The sequence below is a fragment of the Saimiri boliviensis genome, chromosome 19 (assembly GCF_048565385.1).
Source record: "Saimiri boliviensis isolate mSaiBol1 chromosome 19, mSaiBol1.pri, whole genome shotgun sequence".
Taxonomy (NCBI): Eukaryota; Metazoa; Chordata; class Mammalia; order Primates; family Cebidae; genus Saimiri; species Saimiri boliviensis.
Window position 1 is genome coordinate 38,272,223 of NC_133467.1, and position 22,555 is coordinate 38,294,777.

The following is a 22,555-nucleotide window of genomic DNA, read 5'->3' on the forward strand; positions in this document are numbered from 1 at the left end:
TAGGCCAATTAGTAATTGTTTTATAAATTTGGGAGTTCCACTATTAGATGCATATATGTTTAAGATTGTAATATTTTCTTTTTGGACAAGGCCTTTTACCATTATATAATGTCCCTCTTTGTCTTTTTTAACCGCATTGCATTGAAGTTTGTTTTGTCTGATATAAGAATAGCCACCTATCCCTGCTTGCTATTGGTGTCCATTTGCATGAAATGCCTTTTTTCCACCCCTTTACTTTATTTGAGTCCTTATGCGTTAGGTGAGTCTCCTGAAGGCAGCATATAGTTGGTTTGTGAGTTCTTATCCATTCTGTGGTTCTGTATCTTTTAAGTGGAGCATTTAGGCTATTTACATTCAGTGTTAGTATTGAAATGTGAGATACCATTGCATTCATAATGCTTTTTGTCACCTGTGTTCTTTGGGTTTTTTTTTGTTTTTTGTTTTTTGTTTTGTGGATGGAGTCTCGCTCTGCCACCCAGGCTAGAGTGCAGTGGCACAATCTTGGCTCACTGCAACCTCCAACTCCTGGGTTCAGGCAATTCTCCTCCCTCAGCCTCCTGAGTAGCTGGGACTACAGGCACACTTTGCCATACCCAGCTAATTTTTTGTATTTTAGTAGAGACAGGGGGTCACTGTGTTGCCTGGGCTGGTCAGGAACTGAGCTCAGGCAATCCACCCACCTCAGCCTCTCAAAGTACTAGGATTACAGGTGTGAGCTACCTTGTTTTACAGCTGTGCCCAGCCTTGTTTTTGCTTTTTAACTTGCATTTTTATTTTATAGGACCTATGAGATTTATGCTTTAAAGAGGTTCTGTTTTGATGTGTTTCCAGGATTTGTTTCAAGATTTACAGCTTCTTTTCACAGTTCTTATAGTGGTGGCTTGGTAAGGGTGAATTCTCTCTGCATTTGTTTGTCTGAAGTAGACTGTATCTTTTCTTCATATATGATACTTAGTTTCACTGGCTACAATTTCTTAACTGATAATAATTTTGTTTGAAGAGGCTGAAGATAGAGCCCCAATCCCTTCTGGCTTGTAGGATTTCTGCTGAGAAATCTGCATTAATCTGATAGGTTTTCCTCTATAGATTACCTGGTGCTTCTGTCTCATAGCTCTTTTTTTTTTTTTTTTTTTTGAGACGGAGTTTTGTTCTTGTTACCCAGGCTGGAGTGCAATGGCGTGATCTCGGCTCACCGCAACCTCCGCCTCCCGGGTTCAGGCAATTCTCCTACCTCAGCCTCCTGAGTAGCTGGGATTACAGGCACGTGCCACCATGCCCAGCTAATTTTTTGTATTTTTAGCAGAGACTGGGTTTCACCATGTTGACCAGGATGGTCTCAATCTCTTGACCTTGTGATCCACCTGCCTCGGCCTCCCAAAGTGCTGGGATTACAGGCTTGAGCCACTGTGCCCAGCTTTGTCTCATAGCTCTTAAGATTCTTTCCTTTGTCTTAACTTTGGATAACCTGATGATAGTGTGCCTGGGTGCAGATCTTTTTGTGATGAATTTCCCAGGTGTTCTTTATGCTTCTTATAGTTTCATGTCTATGTCTCTAGCAAGGCCAGGGAATTTTTCCTTGATTATCCCCCAAATACATTTTCCAATTTTTTAGAATTGTCCTCTTCCTCAGGAACACCGAGTATTTTTAGGTTTGGTCATTTAACAAAATCCCAGACTTCTCAGAGGCTTTGTTCATATTTTCTTCTTCTTTTTTCTTTCTCTTTGTTGGATTAGGTTAATTTGAAGACCTTGTCTTCAAGCTCTGAATTTCTTTCTTCTACTTGTTCAATTCTATTGCTGAGACTTTCCAGAGCATTGTCAATATCTAAAAGTGTGTCCAAAATTTCCCGAATTTATTTTTTTTTTCTTTAAGCTATCTATTTCCTGGAATATTTCTGTAAGGGTTATCACTGAGTTTAAAATGAGAAAACTGAGGCCAGCACAAAAAGATTAAATGCCAATTTATTCAGTTCCCGGGCAAGGTTCCGTGGTCCCGGGGAAAGTGGCTAGGGAAGTCACGCCTGACTCTTCTGGGCATGGGGTTCTATAGGGAGTGAAGGCGTTTGATTGGTTGCAGGAAAACAGGGCATGGTCAGGGCAGGCTGCTATAGGTAGGTAGGCGGGATTTTCCAACGGCATGCTAGGTGCCAAGTGCAGAGCTTAGTGTTGAGTGCAGAGGGGTTTTCCAAGGCAGGCTAGGTGCTGAGTGCAGAGCTTAGTGCTGAGTGCAGAGGAGTTTCCAAGGCGGGCTAGGTGCCGAGTGCAGAAGTGGGTGTGTCCAAGCTCCCGGCGGCAACCGGCCTTAGATTCCTTACCCTTTTGATGATATAGGACACTGCTTCTTTCTGGCTACTTCCTGCTGAATAGGGGCGGAGTGAGGGGGAAGGGTCAGTTGGCTGGTGCCTCGGTTGGGAGTTGGACGTAGGGGTGAAGCAGCATCTGGTTTACGGCCACCCTGGAAATTTCCCTTATATGAGCTTGTAGAAACCTGAGGACAAAAGGGGCTAGCATTAGCGAAAGACAAACAATGATAGTGGGGATGATAATAGGAGTCAGCCAGGTGCGCATGGGGGAATGCCACCAGGTAAGAGAAGAACCCGGTGCATTTTGTTTTCTTCGGAGGTCTTCTTGGAGGCAATAGAGAGTGCTGACATTCTCTTCTACTAGACCCATTTCATAGATGTAATAACAGCAATGTATTGGGTTCCAGTGGTGGGGCCTTCTGTCCAAGATTCCTGGAGGTAGAACCACCAGACATAGTAGGGATTGGCCTTAAGAGGGGACACTAGAATTATTGTTAGGAGGAGGACTTGAAGGGTTAGGAGTCAACGGGTAGGGGCCGCAGGTGAGACGGAGGCGAGTGGGGCCCAAGGACTTGGATCTCCATTGATCATTTTGGGGGGCCAGTTTGAGGCAGGATACATGATACCAGAGAGTATGACCCAGGAGCTTGGCTGCCTTAGGGGTGGTTAGGATAACGATGTGGGGTCCTGACCACCTAGGCTGTAGAGATCCTGGTTTAAGCTCCTGGAGGAGAACACTGTTGCCTGGCTGGAGGAGTGCTGCTGGATGGGGGTCCTCTGGTCCCAGAACAACAGGGAGAATATGATCTGCATGTTCCCTACGTAAGTGGCGGAGGAGAGAGAGGTAGGGGAGGTAGGAGGCTAGAGGAGGTGGGTGTACCGGGATATCATGAGAGACCAGGAAAGGTCATCCGTACAGCACTTCAAAGGGGCTGAGGCCTGTTGGTCCTCATGGGGTGGCTGAGACCTGGGCCAGGGCAAGGGGCAGGAGTGTAGGCCAAAAGAGTTTTACCTCAATGGTGAGTTTGGCTAAATGATCTTTGAGGATGCTGTGAGCCCATTCCACTTTACCTGATGACTGAGGGTGGTAGGAGATGTGTAGTCTCCAGGAGATGTTGAGAGACTTGGCGACCAGCTGGACCACCTGAGCTGTAAACGCTGGACCGTTGTCTGACTGGATGTTTGCAGGTAAGCCAAAACGAGGGATGATTTCCTGAGTCAAGAGGGAGGCCACCGTGTCTGCAGTTTCCCTGAAGGTGGGAAAGGCTTCAATCCATCCAGAAAAGGTATCTACAAAGGTTAGGAGGTAGCAGAGTTTTTTGTGAGTGGGCATCTGAGTAAAATCAATTTGCCAGTCTTGGGCCAGCAGGTTGCCATGCTTTTGGTGGGTAGGAAACTGTGGCTTCAAGCTTCCCTGAGGCGAGACCTTAGAGCAAATAACACAAGCTTTGCTTACCTGCTCAATTGTCTGTTGTAGACCTGGTGAGAAAAAGAGGGGCTGCACAAAGCGGTGTAACGCCTCAGGCCCTATATGTAAGGACTGGTGGATTTCAGTATTAATTTTAGGGGCTTGTTCCCGTGGAGGGGTGATCTTTTTGTTTAAGAACATCCAGCCCTGATTAGACTCAGTTCCTCCCCTTAATATGAGGGCCTGTTTTTCTGAATGCAAGTAAACCAGCAGTGTGGCCGTGATGAGGAACAGGACTGGAGTGGGGGCTAGCCTGGTACTGGTCAAGGATTTTGCTGCCACATCTGCCCCAGGAAATGGCATCCTGCTGGGCCTGGTGCCCTCGGCAGTGGATGACGGCGACTTCTTTGGGCAGTGATAGGGCCAGCAGGAGATCAGAGATTTGGGCAGCATTAATTATGGGGGACCCTTTCGTAGTAAGAAATCCCCGCTCTTTCCAAAGGTCAGAGTGGCAATGGGTAATAAGGAAAGCATACTTTGAGTCAGTATAGATATTTGCTTGCTTTCCCTGTGCTAACATGAGAGTTCGGGTTAAGGCAATGAGCTCAGCCTTTTGCGATGTGGTTCCATCAGGGAGGCTGCGTGTCTCGAGGGTGGCTGAATCTAACTACTGCACAGGCTGCTTTTCGCCACCCCTTGGCTATCACTATTGAACTCCCATCCACATAAAAGGTAAGGTCTGGGTTAGGTAGGGGAGGTCAGACAAGCCCTCTTGAGGTTTAGTAAGTGTCTCTATTAGTTCAGGACAGGACTGGGCTGGGGAAGAGGAATGGGATGGAAGGGGAAGCAGGGTAGCCAGGTTGAGTGGAGAAGTGGGATGAAGGCTGACTGTAGGATTTTCAGTAAAGAGTAGATGAAATTCCTGTAGGCGAGAGGATCCTAGGTGAGCGAGAGATTTGTTGTGAGAGAGAAGGTTGGTTAGCCGATGGGGAGAAAACACTGAGATGGGCTGGCCTAATGTAAGTTTTAGGGATTCCTTGGTAAGTTCTGTTGCCGCCCCCAGGGCTTGCAGGCAAGGCTGCCATCCCCTGACTATGGAGTTGAGTTGTTTCAATAAGTAGGCTACTGGACGATACACGGGGCCCAGGGGTTGGGTTAAGACCCCAACCGCAATCCCCTGTTTTACATCAGTGAACAAATGGAAGGGGCGGCTGAGATCTGGCAGTTGGAGTGGGGGTGCTGTGGATAAGACAGTTTGTAGGGTTTTAAAAGCCTGCTTTACTGTCCCAGGATGGGAGAGGGGTCCCATGGGTGTGTCTTTAGCAGCTGCATACAGAGGTTTAGCTAGACAGGCAAAATTAGGTATCCAGTGGTGGAAGATTTCTACAAACCCTAAAAAGGAAAGAATTTGGTCAGCCGTCTCTGGAGGCTGTAGCGAAAGGAGTGCCTTTCGGCGATTTGTTGTTAGGCTTTTGGTTGTAGGGGTGAAGCGAATGCCTAAATAGACTACCGAGGTGACTGATAACTGTGCCTTCGAGGGAGACACCCAGTACCCTTGAGATCCCAGAAAGTTAAGTAGAGTGGCAGTGTGCTGCTGAGACAGGGAGAGGGAGGGGCTACAAAGTAACAGGTCATCCACATAATGAAGAAGGAGACTGGGTTGAAGGGGACAGGAGCTAAGATCAGCTGCCAAGACTTGTCTGAAAATATGGGGGCTGTCTCTGAATCCCTGGGGCAGGACCATCCAGGTGAGCTGTTGCAACAAGTTGGTGTCTGGATCAGTCCAGGTGAAGGCAAAGAGAAAGTAAGACTCAGGGTGTAGGGGAATGGTAAAGAAGGCATCCTTGGAGGTCAAGAACTATAAAATGGGAGATAGTGGAGGGAATGCTGGATAATAGGGTATATGGGTTGGGGACCGCAGGATGGACGGGTACCACTGCCTCGTTGATAAGGCATAGGTCCTGAACTAGGCAGTAGTCGCTGGACGGCTTCTGGACCGGCAGGATAGGAGTATTACAGGGGGCACTGGTGGGGATAAGGAGTCCTTGGGCTAGGAGTTGGGTAATGATAGGCTTTAGGCCCTGATGGTGGGTTTTTGAGATGGGAAACTGAGGACGTGAGGGAAAGTGCGTAGGATTTTTTAGAAGTATTTTAACTGGCGTGTGATGTCTGGCCACTACAGGCTTGGAGGTGTCCCATACCGAGGGATTGACTGTCTCAGGAGGAATAGGGGGTTCAGGCGAAGAGTTAAGACAGAGCATGGTGTCGGTTAAGAGTAGCAAGAGGAGGTGGACTGGTGATGGGCTTGAGTGTGAGGGGCCAGTGAGTTGGAGAGTGGCTCCCACAGTTTGGAGAATATCTCATCCTAAAAGGGGGACTGGACATGAAGGTATGATTAGAAAGGAGTGGGAGAAGGGATGTCCCTCAAGGACACAGGCTAAGGGATGAGTTTGGTTAGGACAGGAAGGCTTTCCATTAATTCCCATGACTGAAACCTGGGAAGGTATGCTAGGTCCTGAGTAGGAAGGCAATACAGAATAGGTAGCCCCGTATCCAATAAGGAGGAAATGGACTTACCCACTACCTGCAGCATTACCCTGGGCTCGGCTAGGGTGATGGAGTTCCTCGAGTCCGGGCTCCATCAGTCATTCACAAGGCCGAGAAGTTCAAGCGAAGGGACTGCTTCCTGTGGACCAGCTTGCCCCTCACATAGAGGTGCAGGGGGTGAGCCTGTAGTCTGGGATGAGCAGTCAACCTTCCAGTGTCCAGCCTGTTGGCAACATGGGCAAGGTCCAGGAGGAGGATGAGGACAGGGCACTGCCACGCCCAGTGTCCCTCCTGGCCACGTTTAAAACAGGGCCTGGGTGAAGCTCTAAAAGAATTTTGGAAGGGTTTTGATGGACCCCCTCCACCAGGTGCTCGGTGGACTGCCGGCCTCAGGGCTGCTACAAGAGCTTGGGTTTGGAGGCTTACCTTCTGCTGCAACCAGGCCTGGCGGGTGGCCTCAGCTTTTTCCTCTTGGCCATTAAAAACTTTAAATGCCAGGTTTACCAGGTCTCATATGGAAGTTTGGGGGCCCTCCTCAGCTTTTTAAAGTTTCCTCCTTATATCAGTCACTGACTGGGAGATGAAGTGAGTGACTAGGACTGCAGCCCCCACTAGGGAGGCCAGATCCAGCCAGGTATGGAGGATCATAGCATTAGTTAATCGGTTAAGGAAGGTGGCTGGGTTTTCATCAGGACCATGAGTTATTTCTCTTAACTTGTCATAATTACCTTCTGAGCTGCGCTTTGCATGCCTGCTAGGAGGCACTGCAGCATTTGGTCTCGGCGGCAGCAGCCATCTTGACCAGTTTGATAGTCCCAATTAGGGTCGGCCTCAGGTACCGCCACTGCGCCTACCAGCATTGGATTGTTTGTGAGATGTACCTGATCAGCGTGCGTTCAGGCCACTGTAAGAATGCGGTCATGCTTATCTGGTGTTAGGGTGGAAGACAGGATTACAAAGGTGTCATGCCAGGTAAAGTCGTACGCCTGGGTGAGGTAGTGAAATTCTTTGGTGTAAGCAGTAGGATTGGTGGAGAATGACCCTAGGCACTTTTCAATGGCCAATAGATCAGAGAGGGAGAAGGGAACGTGCATTCAGACAATGCCTTCCACTCCAGCCACCTCGCAGAGAGGGCAAAGGAGAGAGGTTTTGTCTTTGGAAGCGCAGTGCGAGTGAGTGTGGGCACTAACAGGAGAGGTCAGGTTGGAACTCGGAAGAGGAGGAGCAGGAGGGGTTTGGGGGCCGGGGATTAGTAGGTCGGGCAGGGGGTAGATAGAGCTCTTCAGTCAGATTGGGGTCAAAGAAGGAGGAGGAGGGGTTGGCGAAGGGGCCGGAGGGAGTGTGGGGGAGTTCTTTGCTAGGAGTACCTGGGCAGTATTACAGGAGGAGCAGAGATTGGGGTGGGAGCAGAGACGCCAGAAAGCCTGAATGTAGGGAACCTCTGCCCACTTGCCTTTCCTTTGGCAAAAGTTACCTAGGTCTGTCAGGACATTAAAGTCGAGTGTGCCCTCTGGAGGCCATTTAGACTGGTTGCCCAGAGGGTACTGTTGCCAGGCCACAGTGGAGAGGAAGAGTAACCTTTTCTTTTTTATAGAAAGATCCAGTTTGGATAGGTTTTTGGCTAGGCATCCCAGTGGCGACTTGGGGTCTGGGTGAGATTTCTGATTACTCGTATTTCTGCAGTTAACTAAGGGCGAGGTAGGGACACCGGAAGGTGTTATACCCACTGCAGAATATCTGCTATTTTAAGGGAAGCAGGCCTGGACCACTGTATACCAACTAGTAGGAGCCTAACGAAGCTAGCAAATTTACGGTAAAGACAGAACCACATATAGGCTTAATGGACAAAGGGTGGGTGCCCCCAGAGAGGGAGACCAGTCTGATGCCTTCCTGGCCACATCACTGAAGGGATGTTTCAGGGCATCTTGGCTAAGGTGTACCCATATAACCCCTGGGCCTGGTCACCTTCAGTTTCCCGAGGTGAATCACTGTTATGCCTTATGACATCCCCGTGGAACCGCGGGTTGAGGCCCACACAAGTCCCGTTAGCCATCAGGCTGTGGCACTAAACATAAACTCACTCACTCACTCACTCACTCACTTGCTTGGGATTAGGAAGAGAAACCAAAAGTACAGTTACTTCCTAGATTGGAGCTTGTATGCCAAAGGGCTAGTTTGAGATCAACATTTTAGTGGCGAAAGCCGGGAGTTTGGTCCTGCTGTGGTGCAGGGCCCGGGTTTGCAAACGGGGACTTCTGATTTCCCAAACCTTGGCAGCTGCTGCGGGGATGGTCGGAAGAGTGGCTCAGCGTCCTGGGCCGCGCCACCAAACACTGGAGGATACGCAAGGGTTCAGGAAGGTGGGGACGTCTCCCTCAGAATCCTGACCCTAGGAAACCCCTCACAGGGAGAAGACAAGAGTGTAGGGATGTCTCCTCTGTGCTCAGGTCCTCGAGACAAGGCTGGGGCCCCGGGCCCACGGCGAGACGGGAAGGAGTCCCTGACACGGCCACAATTAGGAGCAGGGATTCCACGGGGCAAGCAGCGGGAAAGGTTGTGGGCAATAGAAGTCTTACCTTGTGGCGGAGCGGTTCCCTGGTCCAGCTTCGGTTGGAGGAGTCATTTTCCCCTAGGAGGGGTCCTAGAACTCCTCCTGGGTTTCAGCACCACTTGTAAGGGTTATCACTGAGTTTAAAATGAGAAAACTGAGGCCAGCACAAAAAGATTAAATGTCAATTTATTCAGCTCCTGGGCAAGGTTCTGTTGTCCCGGGGAAAGAGGCCAAGGAGTCACTCCTGACTGTTCTGGGCATGGGGTTTTATAGGGAGTGAAGGCGTTTGATTGGTTGCGGGGAAACAGGGCATGGTTGGGGCAGGCTGCTATAGGTAGGTAGGCGGGATTTTCCAACTGCGTGCTAGATGCCAAGTGCAGAGCTTAGTGTTGAGTGCAGAGGGGTTTTCCAAGGTGGGCTAGGTGCCGAGTGCAGAGCTTAATGCTGAGTGCAGAGGAGTTTTCCAAGGTGGGCTAGGTGCCGAGTGCAGAAGTGGGCGTGTCCGAGCTCTCCTCCAGGGAGCCAGCCTTACAATTTCCACCTTCACTTCTTGTATCATTTTTTGTATTTCCTTGCATTGGGCTTTGCCCTTTTCTGGTACCTCCCTGATTAGATTAATAACTAACCTCCTGAATTCTTTTTCAAGTAAGTCAGAGATTTCTTCTTGGTTTGTATCCATTGCTGGTGACCTAGTGTGATTTTTGGGGGGTGTTGATGATGAGCTTTATTTTGTCATATTACCAAGGTTGGTTTTCTGGTTCTTTCTCATTTGGGTAGGTAGGCTCTGTCAAAGGGAAGGTCCAGGGCTGAAGGCTGTTAAGATTGTTGTGTCCCACAGGGTGTTCCCTTGACACAGTACTCTCCCCTTTTCCTGTGGATGTGGCTTCATGTGAGCCGAACTGCAGTGATTGTTGTCTCTCTTCTGGGTCTAGCCACCCAGCGAGTCTACCCAGCTCTGGGCTGGTATTGGGAGTTGTCTGCAGAGTCCCGTGATGTGAACCATCTATGGGTCTCTCAGCATGGATACCAGTGCCTGTTCTGGTGGAGGTGGCAGAGTGTATAGTGGACTACGTGAGGGTTCTTAGCTTTGATGGTTTAATGGTCTACTTTTGTGCTGGTTGGCCTCCTGCCAAGAGTTGGCGCTTTCCAGAAAGCATCAGCTATAATAGTATGGAGAGGGAACAGTTGTGGATGGGGCCCTAGAACTCCCAAGATTATATGCCCCTCGTATCCTGCTACCAGGATGGATAGGGAAGGACCATCACATGCAGCTGCTGTGGGGGATGGAGGCAAGATTCCTGAGTCACTGGAGTTGTGTACCTAGGAGAATTGTGGCTCCCTCTGCTGAGTCATGCAAGTTGTCAGGGAAGTTGCAAAAAGCCGTTAGTCACAGGCCTCACCCAGCTCCTGTGCAAACTAAAGGGCCGGTCTCAATCCCACCGTGCCCCGCCCCCTCAACAGCCCCAAGTGTGTTTCCAAGTGGAGGGCAAGATGGGCTTGAAAACTTGTTGGAGGCTTTCCACCTCCCAGCAGCAAAAGAAAAGGGCTTTAGTTCCCCCACTGTGAAGTCTGCAAGCCAGATTCACACCCTCCCCAAGTTCAGGCCTAGCTGAACTTTGTAACAGCCTCCCTGGTTCAAATTGTTACAAAGTTCAGCTAGAGAATTCCCTCTCCCTGTGAAGTTTTACTCCCTACTCCTTTGGCCCCACTCCTGATGGATACCTGGGGAGATGGTGCTAAACCATTAATGAGAAATTCAACCCCATAATCCAGTCACCTCCCACCAGGCCTCACCACCAACATTGAAGATTACATTTCAGTATGAGATTTGAGTGGAGACACACATCCAAACTATATTCCACATAGTGTTTTTGTTTGTTTGTTTTTTGCCTGTAATACTCTTTCCAGCTGGCTAATTTCTGCTTGTCTAATCAATATTCAAGTCAAAGGACCCCTTCCTGAACTCCTAATTCTAGATGAATACTTCTCCCTTATCCTCTAACTTCCTGTACATAGCCTGGAAGCACCTTTTACATGGAAGATAGTGTCTGTTCTTTACCTCCATCTCTAGTGTGCTGGGGTCACCTGTGCTTGTTTAAAGTTTGGAAAAAAGAATGGAGTCAGCAGACCTGAGCATAACGCTGGCTCTGCCAATAGCTCACTGGGTGATGCTGGGCAAATAATTTTCCCTCTCTCAATCTCTCATTTTCCCAAGGAGTTTGGACCAGGTGATCCCTGAAATTCCCTTCCATTTTGAAGTGACAGGCTTCTGGGGAGAAGAAAAGCAGCAAGATAGTCTTAGAAATTGAGAGAATATGTTATGAAATAGAATGCACCTTCCATTACTTACTCTTCTTTTTCTTCTGTCTTTTAGAGGTCATTTTCTTCAGAGGAAGGCTTTCTTAAGGACTGTTCTGTCCCCAACCCCAGCTGGAACAAGGACCTAAGACTTCTCTTTGACCAGTTTACAAAGAAATGTGAAAATGGCTCCTGGAAACATTTGTCTTCATATAAACGTGGACCTGCTACAAGGATTAAGGACTTCAAAAATTTTCTTGGTAGAAACGGCCACTTTACCATTAAGATATCTGAGCATCAAATATAAAACTAAGAACAGATTGACGTACTAGTTACTATCTGAAAAAAGAAAGAGTATAATGCAGGATTATAGTTCTGTAGTCACCAGTTTAATAGACTAAAAAATAGCAATAAATATTTCAGATTGTAGGAGAGCATAAAGCCTGTTGTCAAGAATATAAGACTGCCCTGGCATTCTTATCACCATTAGCAGGAGTGAAGAAAGGGCCCCAGAGAGCTTCTACCCTCCTACAACCTCAACACCTCTCTGTCTTGAGGCTGTCACCTAATCTCATTTCACCCTTTGTCCCATATCTGATTATATCACCCTAAGAAGCTCAGAACACTCAGGTTACACCCTCATCCCCTAGTATCTAAATCCCCAAGGCCAACACCCAAAACACGCACATTGCACTTCCGTCCTTCTGTGTTTTTTTTACTAATTTTTTTTTTTTAGTGTTATGATTTTAGAGAAAAATGAGCCCAAAGTACAAAGAGCCCCATATACCCTTCATCTCCTCCCCACCCCTAATTTCTTCTATTATTAACATTTTGCATTACTGTGGTATATTTGTTATAATTGATGAGCCGATATTAATATATTATTCTTAATTAAGGTTCATAGTTTGTTTTAGGGTTCACTCTTTGTGTTATATTTTCTGTGGGTTTTGACAAATATGTAATGACAGGTATCTATCAGTATATTGAATAGTACATAGATATTTCTGAGTTACTCATTATCTTTTAATCATCCAAACACATCTTTAGGTAGTGGTTGGTTTTTTTAAAATGACCTTTAAGAAGACCTTTGGGCCAGGCACAGTGGCTCATGCCTATAATCCCAGCACTTTGGGAGACTAAGGAGGGCAGAACACTTGAGGTCAGGAGTTCAAGACCAGCCTGGCCAACATGGTGAAACCCCGTCTCTACTAAAAATACAAAAAAAAATTAGTTGGGCATGGTGGCAGGCATCTGTAATCCCAGCTACTTGAGAGACTGAAGCAGGAGAATCACTTGAACCCAGGAGGCAGAGGTTGCAGTGAGCCGAGATGAGATTGCACCACTGCACTCCAGCCTGACCAACAGAGTGAGACTCTGTTCACTCCCCACCAAAAAGAAAAAGAAGGCCCTTAATGTTGCCTGACAACCATACTTCATGTTTCCCTAGTTTATTCACTCTCCTGCGTTCCTGGATGACTATTTTCTGCCTTTTTCTTTCTTCTTATGCCTCTAATACTTTCTTTTCCCTTCTCACCATCAGTTGGTCTCACTTCCTGATTCACTAATAGGAAATAAAAGCAGTCGGAAGAGACTAGTCTCCCACTGCCTCACATATTCTCCTCCCTGCACCTGTGCCTGATGTTCTCCTGCTTCTTGCTTTGAGTGAACTGTACACACTCTTAGGGACACCAAGCCTTCCATTTGTGTGCTGCATTCCATTTCATTTGAAGGACTTCCATCTCAGATGTTCTTATCAGCATACAAACATGCCACGACTGCATTTCTCTTTCCAGTCTCACTCTGGTTTTTGTTGTTGTTGTTTTATGTTTTTGTGGGGGTTGGTTTTGTTGCCCAGGCTGGAGTACAGTGGCATGATCTCAGCTTACTGCAACCTTCGCCTCCCAGGTTCAAGTGATTCTCCCACCTCAAACTCCGAAGTAGCTGGGATTACAGGCTCACACCACACCACCCGGCTAATTTTTCTATTTTTAGTAGAGATGGGATTTCACAATGCTGGCCAGGCTGGCTTCAAACTCCCGACCTCAAGTGATCTGCCCTCCTCGGCCTCCCAAAGTGCTGGGACTACAGGTGTGAGCCACCACGCCTGGCCTTTTTTTCTTTTTTTGTTTTTGTTTTTATTTTTTTCCTAAGGCAGAGTCTTTCCCTTTCACCAAGGCTGGAGTGCAGTGACATGATCTCAGTTCACTACAACCTGCGCCTCCTGGGCTCATGCAGTCCTCCCACCTCAGCATCCTGAGTGGCTGGGACTATAGACACGTGCTACCACACCCGACTATTTTTTGTATTTTTGTAGAGACAGAGTCTTGTCATGTTGCCCAGGCTGGTCTTAAACCTCTAACCTCAAGTGATCCACCCGCCTTGGCCTCCCAAAATGCTGTGATTACAGGTATGAGCCACCGTGCCCAGTCTGTCTTGAACCCCCTCCCTCAAACAGCTCTTGTCAAGGGTGCCAGTGACCTTCATTTTGCTGAGTCCACTCACCTCTCAGCTTTTGGCACAGCTGGTGACTCCTTTCTACTTGAACGTAATTTCCAGGACACCACATTCTCCACTTCACTGGTCCCTCCTTTTCAATTTCTTGTGATGGTCCCTCCCCATCCTCAAACCCCTCATATTAGGTGCCCCCAAGTCTCAGTCCTCAGTACTCCTTTCTTCTCCACACTCCATTGGTAATCTCATGCAGTCTCTTGGCTACAGAGGCCATCCAAAAGTTGACAACTTCTTAATTTAATGGTTGAAATTTAGTGCCTGGGTTCAAATTCTGGTTCCACAATTTAAAGCTGTGCAACTTTGAGCCAGGTACTTTACCTTTCTGTGCCTCAGTTTCCTCATGGTAGATACTTTAGTATTTGCTGAAGGAATGAGTAATGAATAAAACAAAAATAAAACTAATCAAGAAAAATTAGAGAGTTCTTAGGTTTCTTTGCAGAATCTCTGATATATCTACAGTGAAGAATTATTCTGCCTTATAAATGAAGAGGAAATATTTGTAGTTTGTATTACTAATTATATTCCAACTCTTAGCACATCACACAACTGACTGTCCTTACACCAGCGTAATCTGGCTTCTACCCTTAACAGCTCTACTGAAATGTCTTCATTGAAGCCACCAGTAACCAAAGTGCCAGATTCAGTGGGCATTCTTCAGCACTAACTGCACTTGACCTCCCTGGTGGTCTCATTCTCATTGAGACATTTTCTCTTGACTTTGATAAACCTTTCAGACCAATCTTCCCTCCTCCTTCTACTTGCTCCTTAAATGTCAATGTTTTCCAGGGTTCCATTCCTACATGGTTTTTTGCTCATTTCTTTATCCAACCCTGATTTGCTCTTGACTAAAATTTGACCCTAAAGGAATTTGAGGTCCTCTTTGCTACCCATGCTTGCTTTCAAACCATTACTTCCCCTCATCTTAAAAAGCCTTCTGGACTGGGCGCAGTGGCAGCTCACACCTGTATCACCAGTTGGGGAGGCTGCAGTGGGCGGATCACTTGAGGCCAGGAGTTTGAGACCAGCCTGGGTAAAAGAGCAAGATTCTGTCTCAAAAAAAAAAAAAAGCTGGCCGGGCACGTGGCTCAAGCCTGTAATCCCGGCACTTTGGGAGGCCGAGGCAGGTGGATCACGAGGTCAAGAGATGGAGACCATCCTGGTCAACGAGGTGAAACCCCGTCTCTACTAAAAATACAAAAAATTAGTTGGGCATGGTGGCGCCTGCCTGTGATCCCAGCTACTCAAGAGGCTGAGGCAGGAGAATTGCCTAAACCCGGGAGGCAGAGGTTGCGGTGAGCCGAGATCGCGCCATTGCACTCCAGCCTGGGTAACGAGTGAAACTCTGCCTCAAAAAAAAAAAAAGCCCTGTTTCTTTGAGTTTATACCATCTAACTTTGTCACCCTCCTCTTCTTCCCCTCCTTGTTGCTGTCATCTGCAAACCTCTCCCTCAGTGTTATTTCAGCAGCTGATCCGCTGTCTTCCTCTCTACCTAACCGTTCACCATTCTCAGCAACTGAGCATCCACACAGTGGCTCCTCAGTTTGTGTGCTTCCTCATCACCCCTGAACTTTTCTTTTCCCCCAACTCCAGCCACACACTCCCATGAACATCTCATGGGAGCCTTATCTTCAGAAAGTACACAGCCTCCAAATGCACACATTTAAACCTGTTTTCTGATGACAGCATTTTTCCTTTCAGCAGCTTACTTGTTCAAAGGCCCCTCGGAAACAATAGTTATTTCATTTAGACCTTCTGAGTTCATTGAGTCCTTTACTTTCTCGTCCCATAGCCCTCATCTCTCTGAACTTCTGTAGCTCACTTAACCTTAACCTAGGAAAACCCCAGCCCTAGATGAATCCAACTGTCCGCCATCTTTTCTTGCCACAGGCTTTCACGAAGCTAAGCATTGCTAGAGAAAATCACCCCATTCAGCAGATAAGCTTGGTGATTGTGATTTTTGTAGTCTCATCTCCTGCCTCCATTCTTATCCTCCTCAAAGCCCTTCTTTCACTCAACTGTCAGAATGATTCAGAATGCAAATCTCATCATGTTACTCCACTGCTATTTTCAGTACTATCCCATGTCTTAAAATACTAGTGCCTTTCAGACTTAAAAATGATGTAGCACCTAGGAATCATGTTAAAATGCAAGTTCTGGCCGGGCGCGGTGGCTCAAGCCTGTAATCCCAGCACCTTGGGAGGCCGAGGCGGGTGGATCACAAGGTCGAGAGATCGAGACCATCCTGGTCAACATGGTGAAACCCCGTCTCTACTAAAAATACCCAAAAAAATTAGCTGGGCATGGTGGCGCGTGCCTGTAATCCCAGCTACTCAGGAGGCTGAGGCAGGAGAATTGCCTGAACCCAGGAGGCGGAGGTTGCGGTGAGCCGAGATCGCGCCATTGCACTCCAGCCTGGGTAACAAGAGCGAAACTCCGTCTCAAAAAAAAAGAAAAAAAAAAAATGCAAGTTTTGCTTCAGGAGGTCAGAGGTAGAGCCTGAGATTCTGCATTTCCAACAAACTTCTGTCACCATCACAAAGGACAAATGCACCCTCTTGAGAGCAGTAGCTATCGGTCTTTATTTAGAAGCGACCTACATTTTGACTCAACCCAGACCTTATTTTTCTCATTTTTATAAAGTAAGCACAAGGTTTGGTAATCTAGACCAGAAATTTTGAACTCTTAAGTAAAAACATTAGAAGCTCTTGATACCTATCTTATCCTGAAGTCCTGGAATGTCAGAGTTGGAAGAGATCTTAGAGCTCATTTTGTTTTATCTCCTCATTGTAAGGATAAAGTGTGGGGCAAAAGAATGAGTTATAGGCCAGAGGAAGGCCAAGAATTTAATTTTCCCAACTCGCAGACCAAGATTCTTTCCACAATACCATAATACTGATCCCCAATTGATGGCCTTCTAAACCATCAATTCACTCAACAACTGCTTAAGTGTATATAGTATGTGCACATCTGCGCCATTTGTTGGGTATACAAAGTCTGAAAGACAGGGTGCCTGCCCCAGGATGCTCATGACCTCAGTAAAATTCATCCTTCCTGTCCCCCTCCCTACTTCTGGATCTTCTCATCTGTATCCTTTTCCAAGTTCGTAACTGTAAACTCAATACAAATGAAAGAAACTAGTTTTATATATGGCAAATCTTGATGAGCTATGAAAGAAAGGTGAGTATGGGAGATTAAATTTTAAAGTAGATGTGAAAGGATAAATGGACCATTCCTTGAGAGCAATAGCTTTCAGTCTTTTGGAGTGACCTTTATTGACTCAGTCCAGTTCCTCCAGCTTGCTCACAATTGTATAAGCGGAAAAAAACTGTATCTGAACAAGTACACTAGTACTCACCCAGAATATATGGTTCTGCTATGTAAGTGTTCTGTTTTTTTTAAAGCCTGGTTACTGGCCGGGGGTGGTGGCTCACAACTGTAATCCCAGCACTTTGGGAGGCCAAGGCAGGAGGATTACCTGAGGTCAGTAGTTTGAGATCAGTCTGACCGATACGGAGAAACCCCGTCTCCACTAAAAATACAAAATTAGCCAGGTGTGGTAGTGCATGCCTGTAATCCCAGCTACTTGGGAGGCTGAGGCAGGAGAATTGCTTGAACCTGGGAGGTGGAGGTTGCAGTGGGCCAAGATTGTGCCATTGTACTTCAGCCTGGGCAACAAGAGCAAAACTCCATCTGAAAAAAAAAAAAAAAAAAAAAAAAAAATGCTGGTTACGACCCGAAGTCTTATTTCATGAACCCCAATGGTTCTAGCTGCCAGTTTGCGGGGCTTAGAGTCACAGTCACATGAGTATTGGGCTGAACCGACCCATTGCTGATTCACTATAACTGATAGGCTAAACTCACGTCTGCCAAGGAAACCTCCTTTCTGTTACATTTTTTATTTTCTGTAAACTGCATTTAAACCACAGTTCTTCCAAGAAGGATTTCTGTCTATACCATCTTTTTCAGTATGTTGTTAGCATTTGTATCCTATATTCCTGATTGCCATGTGTGGGTACTTTGTTTTGATTTCATATCTGTGTACTCTATCCCCAGTTGGACTGTTGATTTCACAGGGGCAAAGATCCTGTATTCTGTTTTGTTGAGACCCTCCCATTCCTTTCAATTTTGCACCCTGTGGATATTTTAGTCCATCATTCATTGACAGGTGGTTCTAACAGGGTCCAGGTGCTTGCCTCTGCCATGGCGTTTCTCTTACCTTTGTTTCTGATTTGCCATCCACCTCATTTTCTATAGACCCAGAGCACATGAAAGAAGAACAAATGTCACAGACCCAGCTCTTCACCAGAAGCTTTGATGAAGGCCTAGGCTTTGAATACGTAATGTTCTACAATGAGGTTGAGAAAAGGGTGGTTTGCTTGTTTCAAGGAGGCCCTTACCTGGAAGGAGCACCTGGGTAAGAATGATAGTCTAAAAGTGTGGATCTAAAAGATTTTTATCTTACAGTGCCCCCATGTGTCCTGTTCATGGACTACAGTGAAGATTTTTAAATGGTCATGTAGATCTATATTTATTGACATGGAAAGATGTTTATACTGCTGTGTGATTAAATATTTAATATATCAAAGAAGATGTATAATATTGTAGGACACAGGGCAATAGAGTATAATTTGAGAGCATATTATTAATGTGTTAACAGTGGCTTGTCACTGACTAGGTGGGTAATATTATGGTCTTAAATTTTTGTTCTTTTTTCTTTTTTCTTATTTCCATTACCTAAATTTCTAAACAATGAATATGTATAGTTTGTTTTGTTTTGTGAGACAAGGTCTTGTTCTGTTGCCCAGGCTGAAGTTCAAGGCAATGATCGTAGCTCACTGCAGCCTCAAACTCCTGGGCTCAAGTGATCCTCCCACCCCAGCCTCCCAGGACTGCAGGCACATGACACCATACCTGATTAATAATAAAAACATAATACAAATTTTCTAAATTATATTTTAGCTTTTTGCTTGCTTGTGATCTGGTTACTGTTAAGTTCTGGTTTTATTACAAATACTTTATATGATTATGCTATGAACAAAATAAAGTTGGGGACATAGATAGTATTTGTCATTCAGTACAATGAGCATGGGTTAAGTGGAACTTTGATAAGTATATTGTGTGAAGATGCTTGGATAATTTTTCTTTTTCGAGAGGCTCTCTATCTTCAGAACTTCTGAAATCATTTCTCCTCCACTCCTGTTGTAACTAGATTCCTTCATGGAGGCGCCCTTGCAACCATGGTTGATGCTACTCTTGCTACGTGTGTGATGATCTTTGGGGGAGTTGCCATGACTGCCAATCTCAACATCAATTATAAAAGGTAAATTCATACTAATTTTCCATTTCTCCTTAGATGTTGTTAAGTCAGGTTCCCAGTTGCAGATCTTGAGACCATGATTTGTGTTCAAGTGATTATTAAAGAAGTGCTCCCAGAGGAAACTAGCAAGGGGGTGGGAGAAACAGGACAGGGACGTTGAAGAAGTCAACCAAGGCTGAACTCTCAAAGTCCACCAAAGCGTAGCTTTAGCTGAATCATACAAAGGAGCTCTAGCATGAAATTTATGCCTCAGAATTGTCTCTTGTCTCAGACGAGGGAGCTAGAGTCTTCATACTCTCACATGTATCAGTCATGGGATCAGGGACATCCCAGGGATCATAAATTTACAGGTACTTCTAAGGGTCTCTGTTTGAGCAAAGCAGGCTCTAGGGAAAATAACCAAAACAAGTGAAAAAAGGATCCAAGGGCTCTGGGTGGAGAACCAACATCTACTACATAACAAAATTAATTTAAAAAAATTTAGCTGGGCCCAACAGTGCACGCCTGCAATCCTAGCTTCTTGAAAGGATTGCTTGAGCCCAGGAGTTAGAGGCTACAGTGAACTGGGGTCATGCTACTACACTCTAGGGTGGGCAACCGAACTAGACCCCAACTGTAAAAAGAACCACACACACAACACCACGTCTTTTCAATCCACAAGCACAGATGTCTTAACATTTATGTCTTAAATTTTTTTCAAAAATGTTTTGTAGTTTTGAGTGTATAAGACTTTTGCCTTTTGGTTAAGTGTATTCCTAAGTATTTTATTCTTTTTAATTGTTTCTGTTTTTGAGACAGTCTCACTCTGTCACCCAGGATGGAGTGCAGTGGCATGATCTCAGCTCACTGCAACATCTACTTCCCAGGTTCAAGCTTTTCTCATGCCTCAGCCTCCCAAGTAGCTGGGATTACAGGTGCACACCACCATGCCTGGCTAATTTTTTGTATTTTTAGTAGAGACAGGGTTTCACTCTGTTGGCCAGGCTGGTCTCGAACTCCTGGCCTCAAGTGATCTGCCTGCCTTGGCCTCCCAAAGTGCTGGGATTACAGACATGAGTCACTGTGCCTGGCCATAATTGTTTACTTAATTTCCTTTTTGGATTAGTCATTGTTTGTATATAGAAATGCAACTGATTTTTGTGTGTTGATTTTACATCTTGCAACTTTGCTGAATTTGTTTATTCATTCTAACAGGTTTTTGTAGAATCTTTAGGATTTTCTGTATATAAAGTCATGTCAATTTCTTTCTTCTTGCCTAATTACTCTGGCTAGGATTTCTAGTACCAAGTAGAATAAAAGTGGTAAGAATGGGCATCCTTGTCTTGTGCCTGATTTTAAAGGAAAAGGTTTTAGTCTTTTACCATTTAGCATGATGTTAGTTGTAGGGTTTTCATAAATAGCCTTTATTATGTTGAGAGAGTTCCTTTCTATTCCTAGTTGTGCCTTAGATTTTTAACCTCTAAAGCCAGACTGTTATAGTACCTCCTTTTATTTATTTATTTATTTTTATTATACTTTAAGTTCTGGGGTACATATGCAGAACGTGCAAGTTTGTTGCATAGGTATGCACATGCCATGATGGTTTGTTGCAGCCATCACCCCATCATCTACCTTAGGTATTTCTCCTAATGCTATCCCTCCCCTATTGCTCCACCCCCTGCTATCCCTCCCCTAGCCCCCCACTCCCCGACAGACCCCAGTGTGTGATGTTCTCCTCCTCGTGTCCATGTGTTCTCATTATTTAACACCCACTTACGAGTGAGAACATCCATGTGCCTCCTTTTAATGAATTTAATAGCAATTACATTTATTTTAGAGATTAATTTGGGGAAAGTTGACATATTTACAGATGGTCAATATTTCATATTAGTTATGACTGTAAATTAGATTCTAGAAATCTAGGTTTTCTTAACATGATAAAGAATATATTAAAATTAAGTTTTTAATACTTTTCTATGTTCCATGTTTTTAAAAGTATTTTTCCATGTTCAAATAAAGTTGAATAATGAAGTACAACATCCTTCCTAAAAAATAAATTTAAAAGGTTACTTTGAAAACAAGCTCAAATGAAGTATTTAGATTGCCATTTAACTCAAAAAGTGCTTGTATCTTAAGCACATACTCAAATGCAAAATGGGAAGCAGAGCCTGCCAGTCTCTACACTTAGTCCTTGTCCCACTCGAGAAAACATCCACAGAAGTCAGTTGCATTGCTGTTCATTTGTTCCCCACAGTTGGAAAACATACTGAAAACAAGTTTTACCTGAAGTTATATGGGTAAAGAGCAATTCAGTCAGGATTAGTACTCACATCTTATGACACCAACTGATGCTCTTCACTACAACACACAGCCTCCATTCTCTTCTCTTAGTTGATGACTAAAGAGCAGAATAAAGTATTGGATTATATAAGTAGTTCAGAATTTAATATTTATCAGGCTCTGGTTTTTTGTATACAGTTATTTGGGTTCATAATAATAGTTATCATAATATTAAATTTAATATGATTACTTGATGGCCCTTCAGGATGCTACATAAAGGTAACAATCTGGGATTAAATTTTAATTGAAGATAATTCGCAGTGTCAACTAATCATCAGATGCCTTAATCTACTCTACTTCTTTTAAGAAGCAAGATTTTTTTTTTTTTTTTTTTTTGAGACGGAGTTTCACTCTTGTTACCCAGGCTGGAGTGTAATGGCACGATCTTGGCTCACCACAATCTCCGCCTCCTGGGTTGAGGCAATTCTCCTGCCTCAGCCTCCTGAGTAGCTGGGATTACAGGCACGCGCCACCATGCCCAGCTAATGTTTTGTATTTTTAGTAGAGATGGGGTTTCACCATGTTGGCCAGGATGGTCTCGATCTCTTGACCTCGTGATCCACCCGCCTCGGCCTCCCAAAGTGCTGGGATTAGAGGCTTGAGCCACTGTGCCCAGCAAGAAGCAAGATTATTCCTTAATGATTTGAAATAATTTCCAACCCTCTGATCCAAATATCCCATTGGATTTATTTCCTTGCGCCTAGCACATTAAGATAAATAGAGAAAGTAGTTCTTAACTAGTGATGACTAGCCAGCAGAAAGGGTGTCTTAGCATGCCAATGACGCATTCATGACACATAAGTTGGGAAGCTCCAGTTCTGATTTCTTCATGCAACATGGCAAACAAGAAATGCTAAAGGACATTCCTCCTTCAAAAAAAGTAGATCCTGTACCAAATACACAAGGAAAGAAAGGACCAAGGGTGACTGTCAACAGAAACAATAAATAAGATTTAAACCTTCAGGGATTTAAGATAATCAAATACACAATGTAAACAGATAAAGTATAATAATAAAATACACAATATAAACAGATAAAGTATGATAATAAAATACACAATATAAACAGATAAAGTATGATAATCAAATACATAATATAAACAGATATTAAACCATGATAATCAAATATACAATATAAACAGATAAAGTATGAGATATTCAAAGAAATAAAAGATGAGGCTGGATGCTGTGGCTCTCGCCTGTAATCCCAGCACTTTGGGAGGCTGAGGCGAGTGGATCACCTGAGGTCAGGAGTTCAAGACCAGCCTGGCCAACATGACAAAACCCTGACTTTAATAAAT

General features: G+C 45.1%; 1 protein-coding gene across 3 annotated transcripts in view; it reads left to right on the top strand.

Moving 5' to 3' along the window:
- The window catches only part of LOC101034294 (acyl-coenzyme A thioesterase THEM4), a 41,439-nt gene that overhangs the window by 8,183 nt on the left and 10,701 nt on the right, over window positions 1-22,555 (top strand). For all 3 annotated transcript variants that reach the window (XR_012515016.1, XM_039460090.2, XM_039460089.2), the window contains exons 2-4: window positions 11,184-11,367; window positions 17,874-18,033; window positions 18,829-18,939. Coding sequence is in view for 2 of the 3 variants with exons in the window: in XM_039460090.2 (XP_039316024.1) it covers window positions 11,184-11,367; window positions 17,874-18,033; window positions 18,829-18,939 (455 nt within the window). In the remaining variant the exon portion in view is untranslated. The remainder of the gene's footprint in view (window positions 1-11,183; window positions 11,368-17,873; window positions 18,034-18,828; window positions 18,940-22,555) is intronic.